Source organism: Xiphophorus couchianus, chromosome 21, assembly GCF_001444195.1.
Source record: "Xiphophorus couchianus chromosome 21, X_couchianus-1.0, whole genome shotgun sequence".
Classification (NCBI taxonomy): Eukaryota; Metazoa; Chordata; class Actinopteri; order Cyprinodontiformes; family Poeciliidae; genus Xiphophorus; species Xiphophorus couchianus.
In genome coordinates this window covers 12,875,137-12,893,058 of record NC_040248.1, presented here as the reverse complement: position 1 = coordinate 12,893,058, position 17,922 = coordinate 12,875,137, and the positions used below count along the sequence as shown (strand labels likewise).

Below are 17,922 nucleotides of genomic sequence, written 5' to 3'. Positions count from 1 at the left end.
GCAACCCCGGTGAAAATCATTGAGAACATGTTAAAAAAATATATGCACTCCAATGTTTTAGGACCTCGGGAAGAAGCACAGGCCCAGAGAAAACACTTTTTATTTATTGCTCTGATAACTGACATAGCCAATTTGGGTTCAGGAGCGACTTTTTCTTTTTGCTCTTTCCTGAGTTTTTAAATATTAACAAATGTCTTCATGACTTAAATGACATGCTCTCTTGTCTTTCCCATTTTAGAGAGCTTTTTTTGTTCTCCATTCCCTCTGAAGGATCTGTGGAGGGCTGTTCAGAGGCAGTGGGTTGGATTTGTTTACAGCCATGACATCTCTTCAGCTGTTGCACGCATCAGAAAGAATTTGTTTCTGTTTCAAACACCTACTTGTGGCTGTTTGTGTTTGTGCAGGCAGATGGGCTTACCGCTGCAGTAGAAGGAACCCTTTTTCAAGTTGCTAAACAGTGACACACACACACCCTCTAAATAAGTAGCTGGCTTAGAGAGACAGTAGTCTCCATAGGCATCCCATCTTGTGAACGTTTGTCTCTTTGTGGACCAAACAGTAGGAAGGAACTTGTCTGACATGCGTGAAGAAGCTGTCTGTTCAAGAATCGACATCTCTCTTACCTCTCCTCCTCCCCCTTCTCTGGTTCTCTCTCCATCTCCACAGATGGACAACAAAGGCTGGAATGGACAAAAGGCGCCTTTTACCGAACCAACGAGTAACAGTGAGTACCAGCACGTCTCCCTGTGTCTATTACCAGTTCCTTCTCCTCCTCCTCTTAGGCTTTCCAAAACCCCCTCCGATCTCGCAGGTGGTTTTAGCCACCGAGATGGCCCGGCGTTTAATCTCTGTGACTGGTCAATGGGCCTCTGACTGTCAGCTTAATTGGCCGTGCGTCCTCGTGGGGAGCCTGCGAATTCAGGCTCATTCACACAGGCTTACAGGGCCAACACACAGGGGCCCTCCAGGGAGTCCCTCCACTACCTTCCTGAGCAAAAAAACGCAGCCTTTCAGTCAGGATTAACACGCGAGCACACAGAGGTGCACACACACACACACACACACACACACACACACACACACACACACATTGTTCATCCCACTAAACAGACACAAAACAAACACGTTGATATAAAATAAGAGTTCTTATGGACAAAGCTAAATCACAGGATTATTAATGTATTGTACACCTGAGGCAGACTGCATGAACATTGGTTTACAATGTTTAGGCTTAGGGTTTAACTCACCTTTGGCGTCTTTTATTCCTCTTTATGTCTGTTTGTGAATCTTTTATGCCAAAAATATTTGACACCTGTTGATCCGAATATTACATTGGATGTTCTGTTCAAAGATATTCTGTTTTGTCTAGAATGCTAAACTGTATTTTGGCTACATATAAAAGAAATCAAGTGCATCCTAACAAAAAGGAAGGAATCGGTTTCATTTGCATTTCTATTTTAGATACACCAGATTGCCAAATGTATTTTGACTGTGTGCGTTTCTCACTCATATAAAAATATAGTGTACGGTATATAGAATACTTATTTATCAGTACTAGCCAGTATTTAGATTGAGCTTTTGCAGTAACGCAGCAACCTTCTAAACACACTTTGGATGTTAAGGCTGTGTTTACTTTGTTTTACACATTTTATAAAAATTCCTGACTGAATTCTATTAGTCGTCATCAGGACCCAAATGCACATTTTTATCCCTCAGGGCATTGAGGCTTACTCTCTGAGAATCAGCTCAACTGTTTCTCATAAAGCACCTCTCAAGCAACAACATACCTGAAGCTCTACATGACACAGGCAGTAAAACCAGATGCAAGAACGTTAAAACTTTTATAATCTGTTTACAAATGGTGATAAAAACCTTAATAAGACGGAAGGATCGAAGTTAAAAATATACTAAAGAAAATTAAGGCATATTGAAGTTATAAGCACATATGGTTACTGAGTAAAAAATAAAACAGTAACATTTGATCAATGATACTGAAGACTCTGCCTCCAGTTCTGGACCACAAGTTCCAGTAAGCCTGCATATTCAAAGCAAATAATTGATTTGGGATTACAGAGGATATTAAAATATCTACCTTATTACCATTGCCAAAGAAGGTTTGATCACCTTGAACATGCATCAGTGGTCAGAGAAATATCATCTAATGTAAGCCTGGAAGGTCTTCTAGGACAAAATTTACAGTAATCACCTCAGTTTTGTGTTTACATGTTAAAAAATATCTTAACATTAATTGTTTTTTTTTTTCTTCTTCCAAAAAGGGGCATTTTATCTGATCACAGAAACAGACCATCTTTGTAAACAAACAGGACTTTATTTTGGATGAGTTGAGATCTGTGGGAGAGCAACACAACAGCCAGCGGTGATAATGATCTTGTTCTTAAATTAAAAGTCTATGCCCCTGTTTTTAAAATAATAAAAACAAACCATTCCCATAGACATCCTGATTTAATGTCAGCAAAACAAGCTTGTAACCTTAGCACCAGATTAACTTCCTCTGATTAATAGAACGGGGGGCCATCAGCAGTAAACAGTAAACATTAAGGGTGTAATGGTATGCAGATATCATTGTTTGGTTTGTACCTTGGTTTTAAACTCATGGGTCAGTATGTTTTTGATTTGATAAATGAACACAGATGCAATACATTATTGAAATAAAGGTTGTTTTTTGCACAAAATAATTAAATAATGTTATAATTTACTTAGGTATGTAAAGTCCCAGAGGAATATTGTTTAATTTGAGGGGAGTTAGACTCAAATACTCTTAAAAGGAAATAAAAAAGATGCTGTTTTGTAGAAACGGCTGTTTTCCCCCCTCATCCGTATGTTGTTAAGAAAATATAATTTAAAAACCTATAATTTTATTTCTTGGTTTAAACTGGCCATTGTGTAGTTCAGAATGTCAGATTTATTGAAGGTGAAACACTTTATACAAAAATAGTCGGTGTCCTACATTACCCAGAGTCCTAAATTAGCCTGCTATGGACTGAGCCTGATGGGTTGTGACGTCCCCTAAAAGGTCATGACATTTTTACTCTGATATCAGAAAAGTTAATGCCAGGAGCTTAGAAAGAAGCTGTTCTGGGGACGAGTGAACAAGGCCGAGAGATTGAAAACAAATGTAAGCTTTCTGCTGTCCTTTGTCATAGTACATCCAATATTACCTTTGAGAATAGAATTGATTGTATCTTGCAGACTCTTAAAAACAATTCTGCACATTGATTCTATTTTTTTAGACTTGAAATACAGAATTTGGATGAGAACATGAACCTCTCCCATACCACCCCCATGCCTTAATTTAGTCCAATCTTGTGAAATATGCATCATCTTCATCTTTAGAGATTGATGATTATGCTCTCGGATGAAGTGTTTCAATGTTTGTGGTTTCTATGGTAACTCAGGATGCAGGAGTTTCCCAATACCTCCAGAGTAGAGCCCCTGGGGAAATGTCTTCCTTATTTGGAGATCGTTTCTGCTGTTGGCATTGAGTGCGCCGCTGGTCCGCTGCCATTCTTGGTTTATCTCACGCGCCGTGCATGAGGCTTAACTATCTGCTAATCAGCTCTTAAAAACGCCCGATCCGCACAACACTCACATGACACTAATGTCTGGATAATGTTTTTGCATAAACACCATTTACAACTCATTCAAACAAATACAGCTGGTCTCGGTTTTCTGTGTGTGCCTGCAGTTGGTGAATGGAAGATGTTTCTGATTTCTACTTCTGTGCTGATTGGCTGAACATTTTTGGTTAAAAAGTGTTGTAACAGACTTGGCTGGGAAGAGGACTTTACAGCTTTTACACCCAAATGCCAAAAATTGGATTAATAAGTGCATTTCTTAACAAATGTAGATACTCTTTATTGATGACAGTAATACCAGTAATACCATGTGCACATAGCCATGGTAGAAGCAAAGTGCACATTGTGCAGCAGTGGGAAATAAGCATTTTAGAATAGAATAGAATAGAAGTACTTTATTCATCCCAGCAGGGAAATTACTTTGCAGTTACAGCATAGAGACAAGACACAATAACAACTACCACTGAGTAGTAATTGTAGATAAAATAAAAATAAAATATAAAATGCTGTTAATATAAAAGGCAACTTAGAGCAGTCCTTGCAAAGATTCAAAAAAATGCAGATACAGTATGTATATGTACAGCAAGTGTGCTACAGTGCAGTTGTGCAAAATTGGACTGATTAGTGCAGAACAATGATTTAGCTTTTATTGTACAGTGAGATGGCGTGTGGCAGGAAGGATTTCCTGTATCTGTCCCTACGACAGCGGAGCTGGAGCAGCCTATGTGAGAAGGTGCTCCGCTGTCTGTCCACTATGTGGTGGAGAGGATGCTGTTTATTGTCCATAATAGACAGAACCTTCTTCAGTGTCCTCCTCTCCACCACAGTTTCCAGGGACTTCAGCCTTAGTCCCAGTACAGAGCCAGCTTTCCTGATGATTTTGTCCAGTCTATTAGAGTCGCTGGCTCTGATGTTGCTTCCCCAACACACAGCAGCAAAGAATATGGCACCGGCAACAACACTGTGATAAAAGGTCTCCAACATCTTGCTGCACACATTGAAGGATCTCAGCTTCCTTAAAAATTTTATACACCATCAATTTCTCAAGTATTCACACTTACAAAGAATGGAGAGGTTTGTAATTTTCATCATAGGTACATCTCAAATATGAGAGACAGAATCTACTATAACATCCAGAAAACCACATTGTATATTTTTAAATAATTCATTTTATTGTATGAAATAAGTACTTTATAATACCCCACAGAGTTTCAAGTTTGTTTGTTTATCTGAATCCCCATAACAACGGCTACACTTCCTAGGGTCCACATCATAAAATATATATATATTTACTACAAAAACATTTAAACACACCTAACATATTATTAGAAACATAACATATGAATTCATAAATGCACTATTATAGCACTTTATGTCATAAAATAATGAAATTATATTAGAAATATAACACATTTTCACTTTTATAACACTATGTAATAAAATACTTTAGCGGGGCTCTTTTAAATGCTGTAGCATTTGTTACATTTATAACAGCTGAAGGAAGTGCGTTCCATGTTTTCATTCCCCTAAAGATAAGCTTTCCTCCAAAGACTTTTAACTGGAGTCAGATCTGAAGACTGACTAGGCCACTTCTGGACCTTGAAATGCATCTTATGGAACCACTATTTGGGGACCCTTGCTGTGCGTTTCGCATCATTGTCATGCTGAACGGCCGCACCACAACTCGTCTTCAGTGCTCTTACTGAAGAAAGGAAGTTGCTGCACAAAATCTCATGTTGCTCCCCTCAGTACAATGCAATCATCCTACACTCTGCAGGATTTTAATCAATGACTGTGTAGCGTGTTACTATGGTAACCTTTAGGACTATGGTCTCAGCTCTCTTCAGGTCATTGAGCAGATCTTCCTACGTTGACTGCACACTGTCTTAAAAAAGTGTTTTAATTGTGGATAATCTTGCTCACACTAAAATGTTGAGCTTCAAATTGTTTACAAACTTCAGCCATAACTGCTTCTCTAAAGTCATTGCTGATTTCTTATCTTCTTGGCACTGTGTTAGCACAGTGTTTTGTGCTCCAGATCAGCAATTAGTCAAAACTGCTGGGCCCTCTACAAGTAGTTACGCTTGGAAATGTGAATCTGGGAGTCACGTCTGTGTGAATCATTTTCATTTTCACTCTTATTTTCTGACTTAATCATCCCTGACAGCAACAGTTCAGTTGTTTTTTCCCCCTCCGGCCTATTTCTGGTTCATTATTGCAGTGGAAACATGGTGAAATATCTTTTGCTGTCGTCATTAATTTGGTTTTCCCAGGCATAAACAATAGTACCCATTAGAAAATCTTGCAGAACAAACTGGGCTAATAATGCAATTTTAGGGCTGATTAACTTTGAAAAAGTGATCACAATGAAACTGGCAAAACACAAACTTAGCAGCAGAAAGGCAATAAACCATTGTAGTACCATAGTCATTGTAGAGAACTCACAATCAAACCTCATGTAATGGGAATTTTAATACCCTGGATTAGCAATGTTATAATCTGATTTTCTTTAATCCTATTTTTTTTTCAATATTTGCAAATACAATAACAATATATATATATATATATATATATATATATATATATATATATAATAAACAAAGGACTTCTGCAAATATATATTGCCTTGCAACACCCTATTCTTTTCAGATTTTGTCATTAACTTATAATTTTAATTTACTGCTTTTCTATTTTCTTTACTATTAAAAAGCTGAAACATGTGGCGTACATTAGTCTTGATTCAGTAATTTGTAGGAACTCCTCTTGTTGTTCTACTAGGGCTGCAAAATATACCCAATTCCATCTCAGTATCAGTTAGTTGTGATGGAGGATAAGAAAGAAGCTCCTACCAAAAACAACAGCCTCCCCGCAGTGTCTCACCATGAGAGACACCAACTTTCTTCTACAACCGCAAGATTTATGGTGTACATCCACAACTCCTCTCCTCTAATCTAGTGGGTGAATGTGTCATGAGCGGCTCATTTAATGTTGTATCTTTAGTACTTTCTCTCACACACATCGCGGCCACTCACAACCTTTATTCCAGACTTTGTGTGTGCGTCTGTCCTTTGCCCCCGCGTGATCCGTGGAAGATGCAGCTCCAGCAAACAGGGTGGCTTAGAGACAGGAAGGGAGCGTAAAAAGAAAGCAGAAGAAAACGAAGTAAGAAGAGTGATTTTTCTCCCTTTTATTCCCATGGGTGCTGCAGCAGGGCTTTTCACTTGAGTTGCCACAATTCATTTCCTGCCGCCCGTATGTGTGTTTGTGTGCGTTGTGTGCATGCGTGAACTATGTAAAGGTCTTGCTCCACACTGGTGATTTATAGCGGCGGGCTCCGGCCCTATCTGTTTTCGATCAGTCTCATGCTCGGCTCTGGCTTCCCTCCAGCACTCCCCTGGCCCACCGGACACTGAGTCTGGGTGGGACCCCCTCAGGAACAACACAGCTCTCTCTCTCTCTTGCTCTTTTATCCCCCTCTCCTCTTCTCAGCCTTAGCTTGTTCACCCCCCCCCCCCCCCCCCCCCTCCCTCCTCCAACCCCACTTTCCCTAACTCGCCCTTGCTTCGTGTACACAATTTCACAACCTCTGTCTCAACATCATGCAAAAATAAACTCCGTCACTCTTGCTTATTCGCTCGCTCTGGCTGTGTTTCTTTGTCTTGCTTCTCACGCTCACCATCTGACATCAGCTTCGAGTACTCGGTCACATGCAAGACGTCCTCACATTGCACACTCCTCCGTCGGTATTCTGATGTCATGCTGGATAACTTCTGTTATTTTATTCTGCTACGTTCATCGGCAACCTTTGCTTGAATTTAAATTCTAGCCATGAACATGACCTGGGAAAGGAGGGAGAAACATCCTTAAAGTTGCGTCACGGTTGGCAATGGGGCAGTTTGTTGTAGCATGAGTAATAAGCCTTGGATTTTGTTTTCTTCTCTTTTTCGGAACGAGAGCCAGCCTCTCTTTGTGCTCGGAATGGGAATCGCTGTCAGCGCGTTCCCAGAAACCTTAGACATGAGTTTACTACAAGTGTGCAAATCTTCGCCGTTGTGCAGTGGATGGTAAATGTTAACTGAAACAGGAAGTGGCCTGTCAGTCATGGCGCTCGCTCCAGCACTTTCTCCCAGCTGTTACTCCACACACACTCACCCCCACACGTGCGCGCACACGCAGAAACAGGCACTCAGACAGACACGCAGACACAAAGACAGCTGGTCTTCCTGTCTCTGCTGACCTTGGATGGGCTCCTCGCGGGGTTTTAGCATCCACTCATCCTCACATCCTCTTTCATCATAACCACCTCACAAGCTCATCCTTGTCTGCCGTCTTCTGTCTTTGACATGCCTCACATGTTTGTTTTCAAGCTCGCAGCTTTGGTGGAAACCTTAAACTCTAGGTTGTGTCCTCCTTCAGTCTTTCATGACTATCCCTTGACAGTGTTATCACTAACCAACATAAAATAGTTTCCAAATTGGATAAAGAAAACTCCTTTAGTTCAGCAAGTTGTGGCAGAGCTGTATCCTATTTAATGGAAAGCTTTGCTGACAGTAAAGGGCTTGAATTTCCTGGATCTGAATGGCACTAAACGTTTCTTAAGAAGAATTCATCAAGGTTTTGTTGGGATTCTGGTATTGATGGAGTATTGAAAGTGGGACAGCTGATACTGCTGTTTCTCATCAGGGATGAAGTCACTGACGTTCTGTTGATATCGGTGGACGCTCCGATTCTGTCTCTGTTTGTGTTTGAGAGTGAGAGACTTTAACAGTCAACCTGATGTAAAAGTCTAAAGATACTTTAATGGAGCTTAGACCTGCTGATGTAATACCAATGTCAAGTGTGTTAGAAATGAGAATCAAAAATTTGTGCCCCTTTTACTCTGATTACCCTAAAAGAATTAAGTTCAACAAAATGACTTTTTAGTGATAAGTCCAAATAATTTTATCTCAAAACGCAGCCGACTTTTTCCCACAACATGGAGGGGTCCATGGACTTTATTTCTAATTCCAGTTATTTAAAAGTTATTATTCATTTATGTTATAACATTCTCTTTTTGGTTGACACAGTAAAATGCAATTTTTGTAGAACCTTTTGTCCAATCTTTTCTTTTTAAATTATCTAAAATCAAAATAGGTCCGTTTTCTGGCCACTAGATCTTTTACTTTTGGATTCTAAGCCTATTGTTCTTATATTTTGTGTTTTATTATGTACAAAATATGGACATAATATAAGAACATTATATATTTTGAGCATTTTTGGTCACAAACTGTGACTTGAAATATCTATATTTAGCTTCCAACCATGTTGTTAGCAGATCTAAGATGTTTTTTCTGGATGCAAACATTTTTCCCAGCGCTTGCTGAGTAGCTGTGGGTTTGTTTACGACTGAGTGACTGAGGAATCTGTTTAGACACGACTTCAACACATTTGTAACAATAAAAGTTACAAGAACCAAGTTTGCCATTTTATTGAGTAATTCTGTACAACAGCAAATCAAGAAATATTTAGATTGTCGTCATAAAGTTAAACAGAAGCAAAGCAGTGAGGTGTTGCGTTCACTTTGACTTGTGTTTCACTGCATACTGAATGTTGGTGTTGATTCCCAGTCATCTACAACAGGACGATCCTAAGTAGAAGTCCCGTTTCCTTCCTCACTTAGGATTGCAGAAGGAATAAATTAATGATGCTCTAAAAAATCAGCCAGCGATCAAAATCTAAGTGGTATACAAGTATGTATTTGCTCTGGGAAGGATTGGAAAATCACTGTAAAACACTTGGTTGGTGAAATGAGTCAACTCAATAAGGATGGTAGACACAAAAATGGGGTTTTATTTACAGGGTAATAAGTGGAGTTTCTTAAAATATAACGTTTTTATTTTCATTGTTGACACATTTTCTCTGTCTTTCTCTTTTTGTATTGTCTTGTCTCAGATGTCCTATGCTATCTTGAAGCCAGCATGTGTTTTTTAACCTCTTTTCTACAGTCATGTAAAATATAGACAAACAATGTAATAATGTCAATGAGCAATATCTCATCTGATAGCCTGGTTTTTAAAGCTGTTGCTAAGGAATTTTGAAGGAAAAATTGAATTTTTCAAGAAAAAAGTCTGAAGTATTTTATCTGTGTGAACAGTAGATGTTTTCACAGTATTGTTCCTTTCTTTTACCAATTACTTGTTGGTAGACATCTTTTGACCTCTTTTGTCAATCCATGTTATTTACAATTGTTCTTATTCAATTTCATTCCTCCAGCCCAGAAGGGTCTGCTCCATCTCAGCCCCGACGTCTACCAGGAGATGGAGGCCAGCAGGAAGCAGAGTGGCAGCATACCAGTCACCGGCGGCAGCAGCACCACCGGAGGGTCCATCAATTACATTGCATCCAAAGACGCGGGGTCCTGCTCTGCCCCTGTGCCCCCAGGACATTCTCCATATTACAGCGGCTCGTCCTCCTCACCCAGCCCCACTGCTACCATGGCCAGAGAGCTGCTGCTTAACGACCCGTCACCTCCAGCAGATGGGTCGCTGCCCGTAAAGGGGAAGAACCTGGCCTGCAGTGTTTCTGTGCAGCCGGCGCAGCAGCTGGATTACCTGGCTCACATCCAGGGCTTCCAGGTAGGATTCAGAGATGTGGCACCAAGGTGTCTTTAAATTTCTCCTCTGAATTTCTGTCCCTGAAGTTTACGTGTCGCTGCTGCGGTGCTCAGGGAGGATAAGTATACAAAAGACACAAGCACTTCACGATACTAGTTAAACTGTGGTAAACTCCAGTCCTTGTTTGAGCTAAGCAGCCATTTTATCCAAGTGCAGACCACAAAGGAGACCGCTAAAATAAAACAAAATGTCTAACTTTGCATGAGAAATGAAAACTGCACATCATAAATATGAGAGTCAGAGTTTACAAAGTTAAACAAGAATAAAAGCACCCCATGCTTTTGTTGGCTCAGCTGTTTTTAAAGTAAAATAATATGTCATTTAGAAATGCACCAATGGACTTTTCATCCGTAATGCAGATTTGTGTTTCTTTGAAGTCAGAACTACCAATTCAGATCTTGACTGATTATAATTTTGTTTTTTTAAGACATGTAATCTTGAAAGAGAAGTGAAACGCTGCAGATTTATTGATAGTGGTGCTAGAAAATGAAAGTATGACAGTATTATCACCTTTAAGCATCAAAAGGTCTTCTAGATCCATATCTGCTTTGTTTTTAAGTTAGCAAGCGCATCAGAGCTGTTAGTTGATGTGTTTATAGATCGGCAATTCTACTTGGGAAAGTGAAAGTGAGATGAAAAAAATCTGATTATAATCTGTCAATCCCTGACCAAAACCATTCAAGGTGACACTGGCTGATTCCTCTCTGGCGAATTTATTGGTGTATCTCAAATAATTGCAGCATTGCGTTCTTTGCCATATCTAACAGTGAGTTTTGGATTGTGTTTACCTTAAAAAAAACTCAACGAAAAAAAATTTTTTTAACCAGATGAATGTAATTCTGTGATTTAGCAGATGTGCAGTAAATAATAAGTTTGGTCATAATTATTAGATTATATTTTATATTTCTATAAAGTATAATATAACATTTTATGTTATTATTTGCAGTATTTTATGGTTGTTTGTTGTTGAAGTGTCAGTGTGTTTAGACTGAAAGCAAAATCAGTTCTCATTAGCAGACCTACAGTAGATAGAATGCACCAGCTTCACAGGTGGGTTTGTCAGTACCAAACCAGACTCACAGACCTGGGAGAGAAAGGTTCTGTGAGTCTCTCCCAGGTCTGTGTGTGTGTCTGTATTTTCCACTCGGGGGGTGGGGGGGAATCCGTTGTCTGTTTCAATCTGTACATACCTGCGCGCTGATACCAGCGCCTGCTCATTTAAGCCGCAGATGCTTTTTATCAGTTTGAGCTAAAACATTTTATCTTAACCTGCTGAGGGTTCCTTTGAAAGGCCTTTGTTATTGCTCTTAGCCTTCCTGTGTGGATGTAACCTGAGAGAGCTCTGCCGCCTGGCCAATCACACACACACACACACACACACACTCACATTCACACAGCAGGTCCTGTTTAGTGGAAACGGATGAGCCGGGCAAAGCTTGCCTGTAAAGTTGGCATTCTTGTAGTTTCCTAAACATATTTACTCTAACATATTACATAGTTGTATGCTTTTGCTTGTAAATGCTTGCAGACATTTCTGGGAGTAAAAACACAAACAAGCATCGGTTTATGCGCTGATCCCCTTGTGTTTCTTAAGCAAAGAATTCAGGCTGTAATTGAGACATGCTGACAATGTGTGTTTCTTTGAGAGGATGTTTCATATCTTCTGGGTTTGTAATGAAAACCTCTGCTTGCTTACAGAGCTGTGTTGAGCAAACCTTCTAAACTTTATATGTTGCTGGTCATCACTGATTTTTAATATTTAGCCAAAATCCCATAACTTGATTCTTTGTGTTAAAGTGCCTTTCTATTTACACGGTCTAATTGATTTTTTATTTTTTTTATTTTTTATTCGATAATGCTGTCATTGTTGGATTAGAAATCTTGTAATTATGTTATCCAAGTGTGCAGATTACAGTGACTATGGTACAAGGAATTAAGGAAAGTTGGCCAGCACCGAGGGCGCTCTCAGGAGACAAAAGCTCAAGTCTACCTGCTAAGCCTTTTTTGATCTAATTGGAAAACAGCCACAGGGGGGAATTTGGTCCGGCTAAGCAGCAGCATTTTCTGGTGGTAGCTTGGAGCGTAGATGTTGGCATCTATTCCAGAGTTTTTGTTTGTCCTAATAATTTGGTCGCTGTGTTGTTGGCACAGTGGATATGTGAGAGCGTGAAAGTAGGACAGAGACAAAAAAGAAAAAAAAAGCTGAAAGTCAAAGACACTTAGGACAAAAAATGTCCTTGTTTCCTGTAGTTCCTTGTCTTTTTTTAAGGTTTTGCTTTACTACAATTTTGTTGCTGTAGATTTACCTGTCATAAATCATAAATTATCTGTATTCCATTTGTTTTCCCATTGACACTACATTCTTGAAATGTTGATTAATTTTTTTTCCTCGTCACAGTGACATCTATTTTTGTGAAAAGAACTATTCTGCCACCCATTTTCTTCCCAATCAACATGGTGTACTCAAACTTGGATGGTGTTTACAGCCCTTCAGGTTTCCTACTTTTTTATTTTAAATATAACATGATCATCCCAAACAAACACTGTAATTTATCTTTTTTATGTTGCTTGTGAAGTAATGGCTTCTTTCTTGCTGAGTGGCCCATTTGTCCTGACACAACTGGTGTAACTAAACCGGATTTTCAAATTTGGGTTGGTGATGGCCTCTCCACAATATTGACTATGTTCCTTAAGCCACTAATGATTTAAGTTAAGTTTTCCTCTAAAGATAAATATTGACATTGTTGAGTTTTAGTTTCTTCCCCAACAATCATGGCTCTTTATGTTGCTTTTAGAGTAAAACCCTCTTCCTCTCTGAGCGGCCTCCCAAGCCATGTTACTTCAGCACTCAATTCTCTGGAGATGGACACACACTTCAGCCAACAGCTTCACATTTCTGGGGTTAATAATGCACATTTCACTGCAAAAACCATTTCTTTTGTGTCTTGGTTAGATATACCCATTGAGTTTTTGATGGTATCGTCATGTTTGTGGAAATTGTTAGGAGTGAGCCACACTTGTCAAGAAGTTAAGGTCCACAATTCCCTTCCTGCTTTCTTACCTGGTTTCTTTGGATTTTACCCTTAATTGCCACAGAAGGAAGCAGTGTGTTTGAGGTGTTGCGTTAAAATACCCACCCAGATGTTGTGAGTCAGAGGCTTGCATAGCCATGATGTCATCACCTGTGCTTTCCCAAATAATTTAAAGTGTACTAAACTTAACGTAAGAATATAAAATAAAAATTATAGCTCCTCATTCTGGCATCTAGCAAGAAAAATTATTTTAGTCATTCTAACTGTATTGAAAAAGAAAAAAAAAAGTTGAATATGATTTAAGGTCAGAAAATAAGAAAGAAAAGTTCCTCTTTTTATAGAGTAAAAATTTGGTTTCAGCAGATGATGTGAATTACATCTAGTTGCATGCTTCTTCTGTACGTTGTAAAATAAACTGGCTCTGTTACATTTATAACTAAATGAGTGAACAGCATGCACCCTTTTCCATAAGCCATATTCCCTGGTAACTGGCAGCAATAGCAGATGTGACACCTTTGTAGCCCCACTCAGAGGTTACGCCAATCCTGATGCTGTTCCTGCACTGCCGTGGAAAATATGACAGAATTGCTTTGTTTATTGTTTCATTTTGACCAGCCTGTCGGGTTTTATTATCGACATTGGGCATTAGATCTTTACTCTAAAAACTGAGGTAATATTAAAAATTCAGTGGCACAGAATCTTTGAAGACTGAGGGTGGAAAAGAAACCCCTCAATGTTCTCTAGAGTTAGAGGGAATAGATCAACCTGCTATATTCAACATTTCACATCATGTTTAAAGAGATAAATCCTCTTCTCTGTTTTATAATCTCTCTCTATCCAAAACAACAAATCCAAGATGCTTATCAGCCGGGATTCTTTTAGTGAGGTAGTGGTGAGCTTAACGTTGGAGACGGATTTAGAGACAAAGCAAGGACGTACTCTTCGCTGTACTGAAATCAGAACTTGATGTTGGAAATCCCATGTTAATGAAAACACTATCCTTGCCGGGTGGCGGGTGTTGATATCCATTCACTCCAGTTCCCAGGATTTCTCACACTTTCACACTGTTTGTTCTTCCCTCTCCACGCTTCCTCCTTTGGCCGTGTAGAAAAACCACATCAAGCGGCGCCGACTACACCTAGTACACTGCCTGGCAGTTTCTGAGCTTACACAAAACACACCCTTTTCTTTTTTCCACCTTCTTTTCTCGCTCCCTGATCTCCACTGCTCACTCCCTCGTCTCTCTTATCGAGATCAAATGCATGATCTGCTGCAAGCGTTCAAAGACCAACAGTTTGTTTCCAATCTCCTTGTCATCATTTCATTCCTCCGCTCTCTGTTTACTCTGGGATTTGCTTTAGAAAATACATTTTGGGGTGGCTAATCCCACCACGCTTTATTTCTGCGGTCCCGGTGATGGCTTCCAGCTGCAGTCTGCGGCATATTTGTGTGAAGAGCAATCTTCGAAAACAAGTTTTGTCTGTGGTATAAATCAGACTGCTAATGCTCTGCTGGCTCGGCGCACAGTCTCTGCTCACATGGTGGCCCTCCATGTGCGTGTTGACGCGCATGCCTGCGTCTGCGTGCGTTTAGCAAAACTCGGCAGTGATGTTTTTGCGCCGCAATCAAGCCCATTTGCGAACCTTTAAATCAAATACCCTCAAGTGCCAGCGCTGCATTTTTGCTAATTTGAATATGCAGCATAATCACTTTTCCTCGCCCTTGTTCTTGTGTATTTTGATAGTATTGATCATATTTCATTGAATTCCCAACATTTGGCAGCAATGGCAGTTGTGTGCCACCGCAGGCTCGGCACGTAGAGATGGAGGGTGTGTTCACCCTGGCACTTTGTTTGGAATCTGAAACAATACTTTTTATTATCCTCATGCAAGTTTCTCAGAAAAACTCTAGGCCTGCATTTTTCCTCTAGTTTTAAGTCATTCTGTACTCAATGAGCTCATGTCACAAGACACGTTACTGAGCGTTCCCATGACTATTTTGTGAGAGGGGGAAACATAAAAACACAAATTTGTGCTGTTGTCTTTGACTAAATCTTCATGGATGTTTGATTTTTGCCAGCAGGATCTACTCAAAACACTATTGCTACACTATGTCAGTAAGATTGTACAGAAAATGTACTATTTGTCTTTGTCACAGCCCCATCTAACAGAAAATACACCTACGTGATGAAATGTACAGGGTACCCCAAACTTACCTCGCCCTCTAACTCACCTTCCCACAAAGAGCAACAAGACATGCGTCAGGTAACAAAGCCAGCCGCGGCACTCTCCCCAGCTGGGCTGCTTAAATAAGGCCTCCCTGCATGCTGATTGGCCCATAGTTGATGAGGATCAATCAGGGGAGATTGACACCAGCTTTCCCTAGTACCTGTGAAGAAACAAAGGGGGAGGGGGAAAAGAAACAAACAGCCTGCCAGGCATGTAACAGTCTTGAAATCATACAACAAATACTAGCTTAAAAATCATTAAATGTTTCTGTGCTAAGATTGCAACTACCAAATATGATACTTTATTTACAGGGGGATATTTTACGGGACAGTGCATACCCATCAATGTTCATGTGAAAACTGTTTCCCAAAAATAATTTGTTAAACCTGTGCAGCTCGCACTTGCAATTAAAACTGAAAGAAATCTCTTTGAAATGCGAACATTCACAACAAGATGTCCTGAGAATGTAGCCGAGTTTATTTTGAACTGACAATGTCATTTTTATAAAGACTTTAAATGGTGAGGGCATTTCAGGAGGAGCACCTTTGTTTGGCCTCCACATCCTGCTATTCCTGGAAGTCCAGAGAACATCCACAGTCCACTCAAAACCTCTTGACTCCAATGAAGTAGCTTATTTTGGAGCCTAATTGATCTTTACCAGATTCTCTCAGTACAGGCTTGACAACTATGAAGTCAATGTTATTTCCTACTAGTTGCACATTGTTGTGAAATCCTCGTATTTAAGCAAGCAAATAATGCAACAGCCCTCCAGTTCAGTGTTTGTTTTAGAAGATACTCTTACCGCATTGTGAAACTTCATCCTCGGGATCTGTGTGGGCTTCTCTCGCTGCTCCCCAACATTTCATTTCTGATTTTAAATTTTGGGTTTTGACCTACATAATTGTTTATGTAACATAGATTTTGCCAAGCTTCATAAATAGTGACTGTGGTTTTTCTTTGGCTTGTGCATGTTTACATTTGCTTGAATGAAGAGGGCCATTGGAAGATGAGCCATCCAGCTTTAGAAGCCAGATGTCAGAGGTCGCTCCACATTAGTGCCGCCGATCAATTGCAGGCCTTGCATAACTCTCCTGCTTCTTTGTCTCCAAAGGAAGTGGATTAGAGGCTGTGTTTTGTGATGGGACCAGGGATGATTAGTCGGGCCTGTTTAGAATGCATCCGCTCACAGATGCTCTCAAAACAGGCCGGCTGGCATTTGAGAATGGGCTGCTTGTTTTTAAGACGCTCGTTATTTCAGTTTCCGCCAAATCATTACAAATGAAATGATCCTGTAGACGCTGACGGGTCAGTCAACTTTGTTTCCTGCCTTCAGTTAAGAGTTGGTGGTAAATCCTCAAAGAGGTCAGACATATTAACTGTTCTGTCAAAAATAATTTTAAAAAAGCCACCGGGATAGTAGAACCCACTGGTGATTGTTGGTGACCTGCCAGTTTTCACTCATTTCTTGACCTCATCATGTTTACCATTCTGTTCTTATCAGAAATCAAGAGGAATGAGAAAGACGTGGGAGAAATCGTAGCTCGTTAGGGGGAAAAAAATCAATAAAATTTACAATGCAATGCTCTTTGAGGTCGAATTCAGAAGATGTAGAAAATAATTACAAGGCAAAAACTATAAGTAAATTAGTCAATATTTACTAATTGACTAATTCACTCTAAAATGTGATGTATGGCTGGGAATGAAAGATAAACAACATTTTATTTGTTCTACAAGCATAAAGTTAGCCTGTTTTATTTGTATTTCCAAACCTGTTTAGATTGACCAGTGTGCTAGAGATGAGTTTAAATCTTTATTGAGGGGAAAGAGAAAATATAAAGAGAAAAATATAAATTCTACAATTTTTCTTAAGTTGACCAGAACTACTTGCATTTAAACATCTCCCCGACATTATGCTCCCGCCACCATTTTTAGCACTGATGAACAAAATAGGATTAATTGACGAATTATCTTACAATACTGATTGTTTTGAAACTTTACCGGAACATTGTGATAGAACTTCTTCTTAAAATACATACATGCAGAGTAAAACAAAGAGGAATCTCCTAGAAAGGAGACAAATGAAAATTTAAACTATAAGAATTAGTATAACATTATTTTACGTTTTATTGCTTAAGGAACAAGAAATATCATTTTGTTTTATATTGTTCTATAAAAGTTTTTTTTTTGTTTGTTTGTCCAAATTTTAATGAACAGGATTTAATTTAAAATTAAAAGTCTTTTAGAGAAGGCCAACTTATTTCAGCTGAACTTTTGACAGTTTGCAAGAGATGATTGGAGCAAAGTGCCAACTGTTCATCATGATTACATCATGTATCACAGTCTCCAATCCAAAGAAGAACTTGAGGCTGTCACATATAAACAAACACTCAATGCTTTTTCACCTAACTCATTC

At 39.4% G+C, this 17,922-nt stretch overlaps 1 protein-coding gene across 1 annotated transcript in view; it reads left to right on the top strand.

The window, feature by feature from the left end:
- Window positions 1–17,922, top strand: part of stau2 (staufen double-stranded RNA binding protein 2) — an 85,730-nt gene that overhangs the window by 37,877 nt on the left and 29,931 nt on the right. Inside the window, exons 11-12 of the mRNA XM_028005130.1 lie at window positions 667–724; window positions 9,849–10,210. Coding sequence (XP_027860931.1) covers window positions 667–724; window positions 9,849–10,210 — 420 coding nt within the window. The remainder of the gene's footprint in view (window positions 1–666; window positions 725–9,848; window positions 10,211–17,922) is intronic.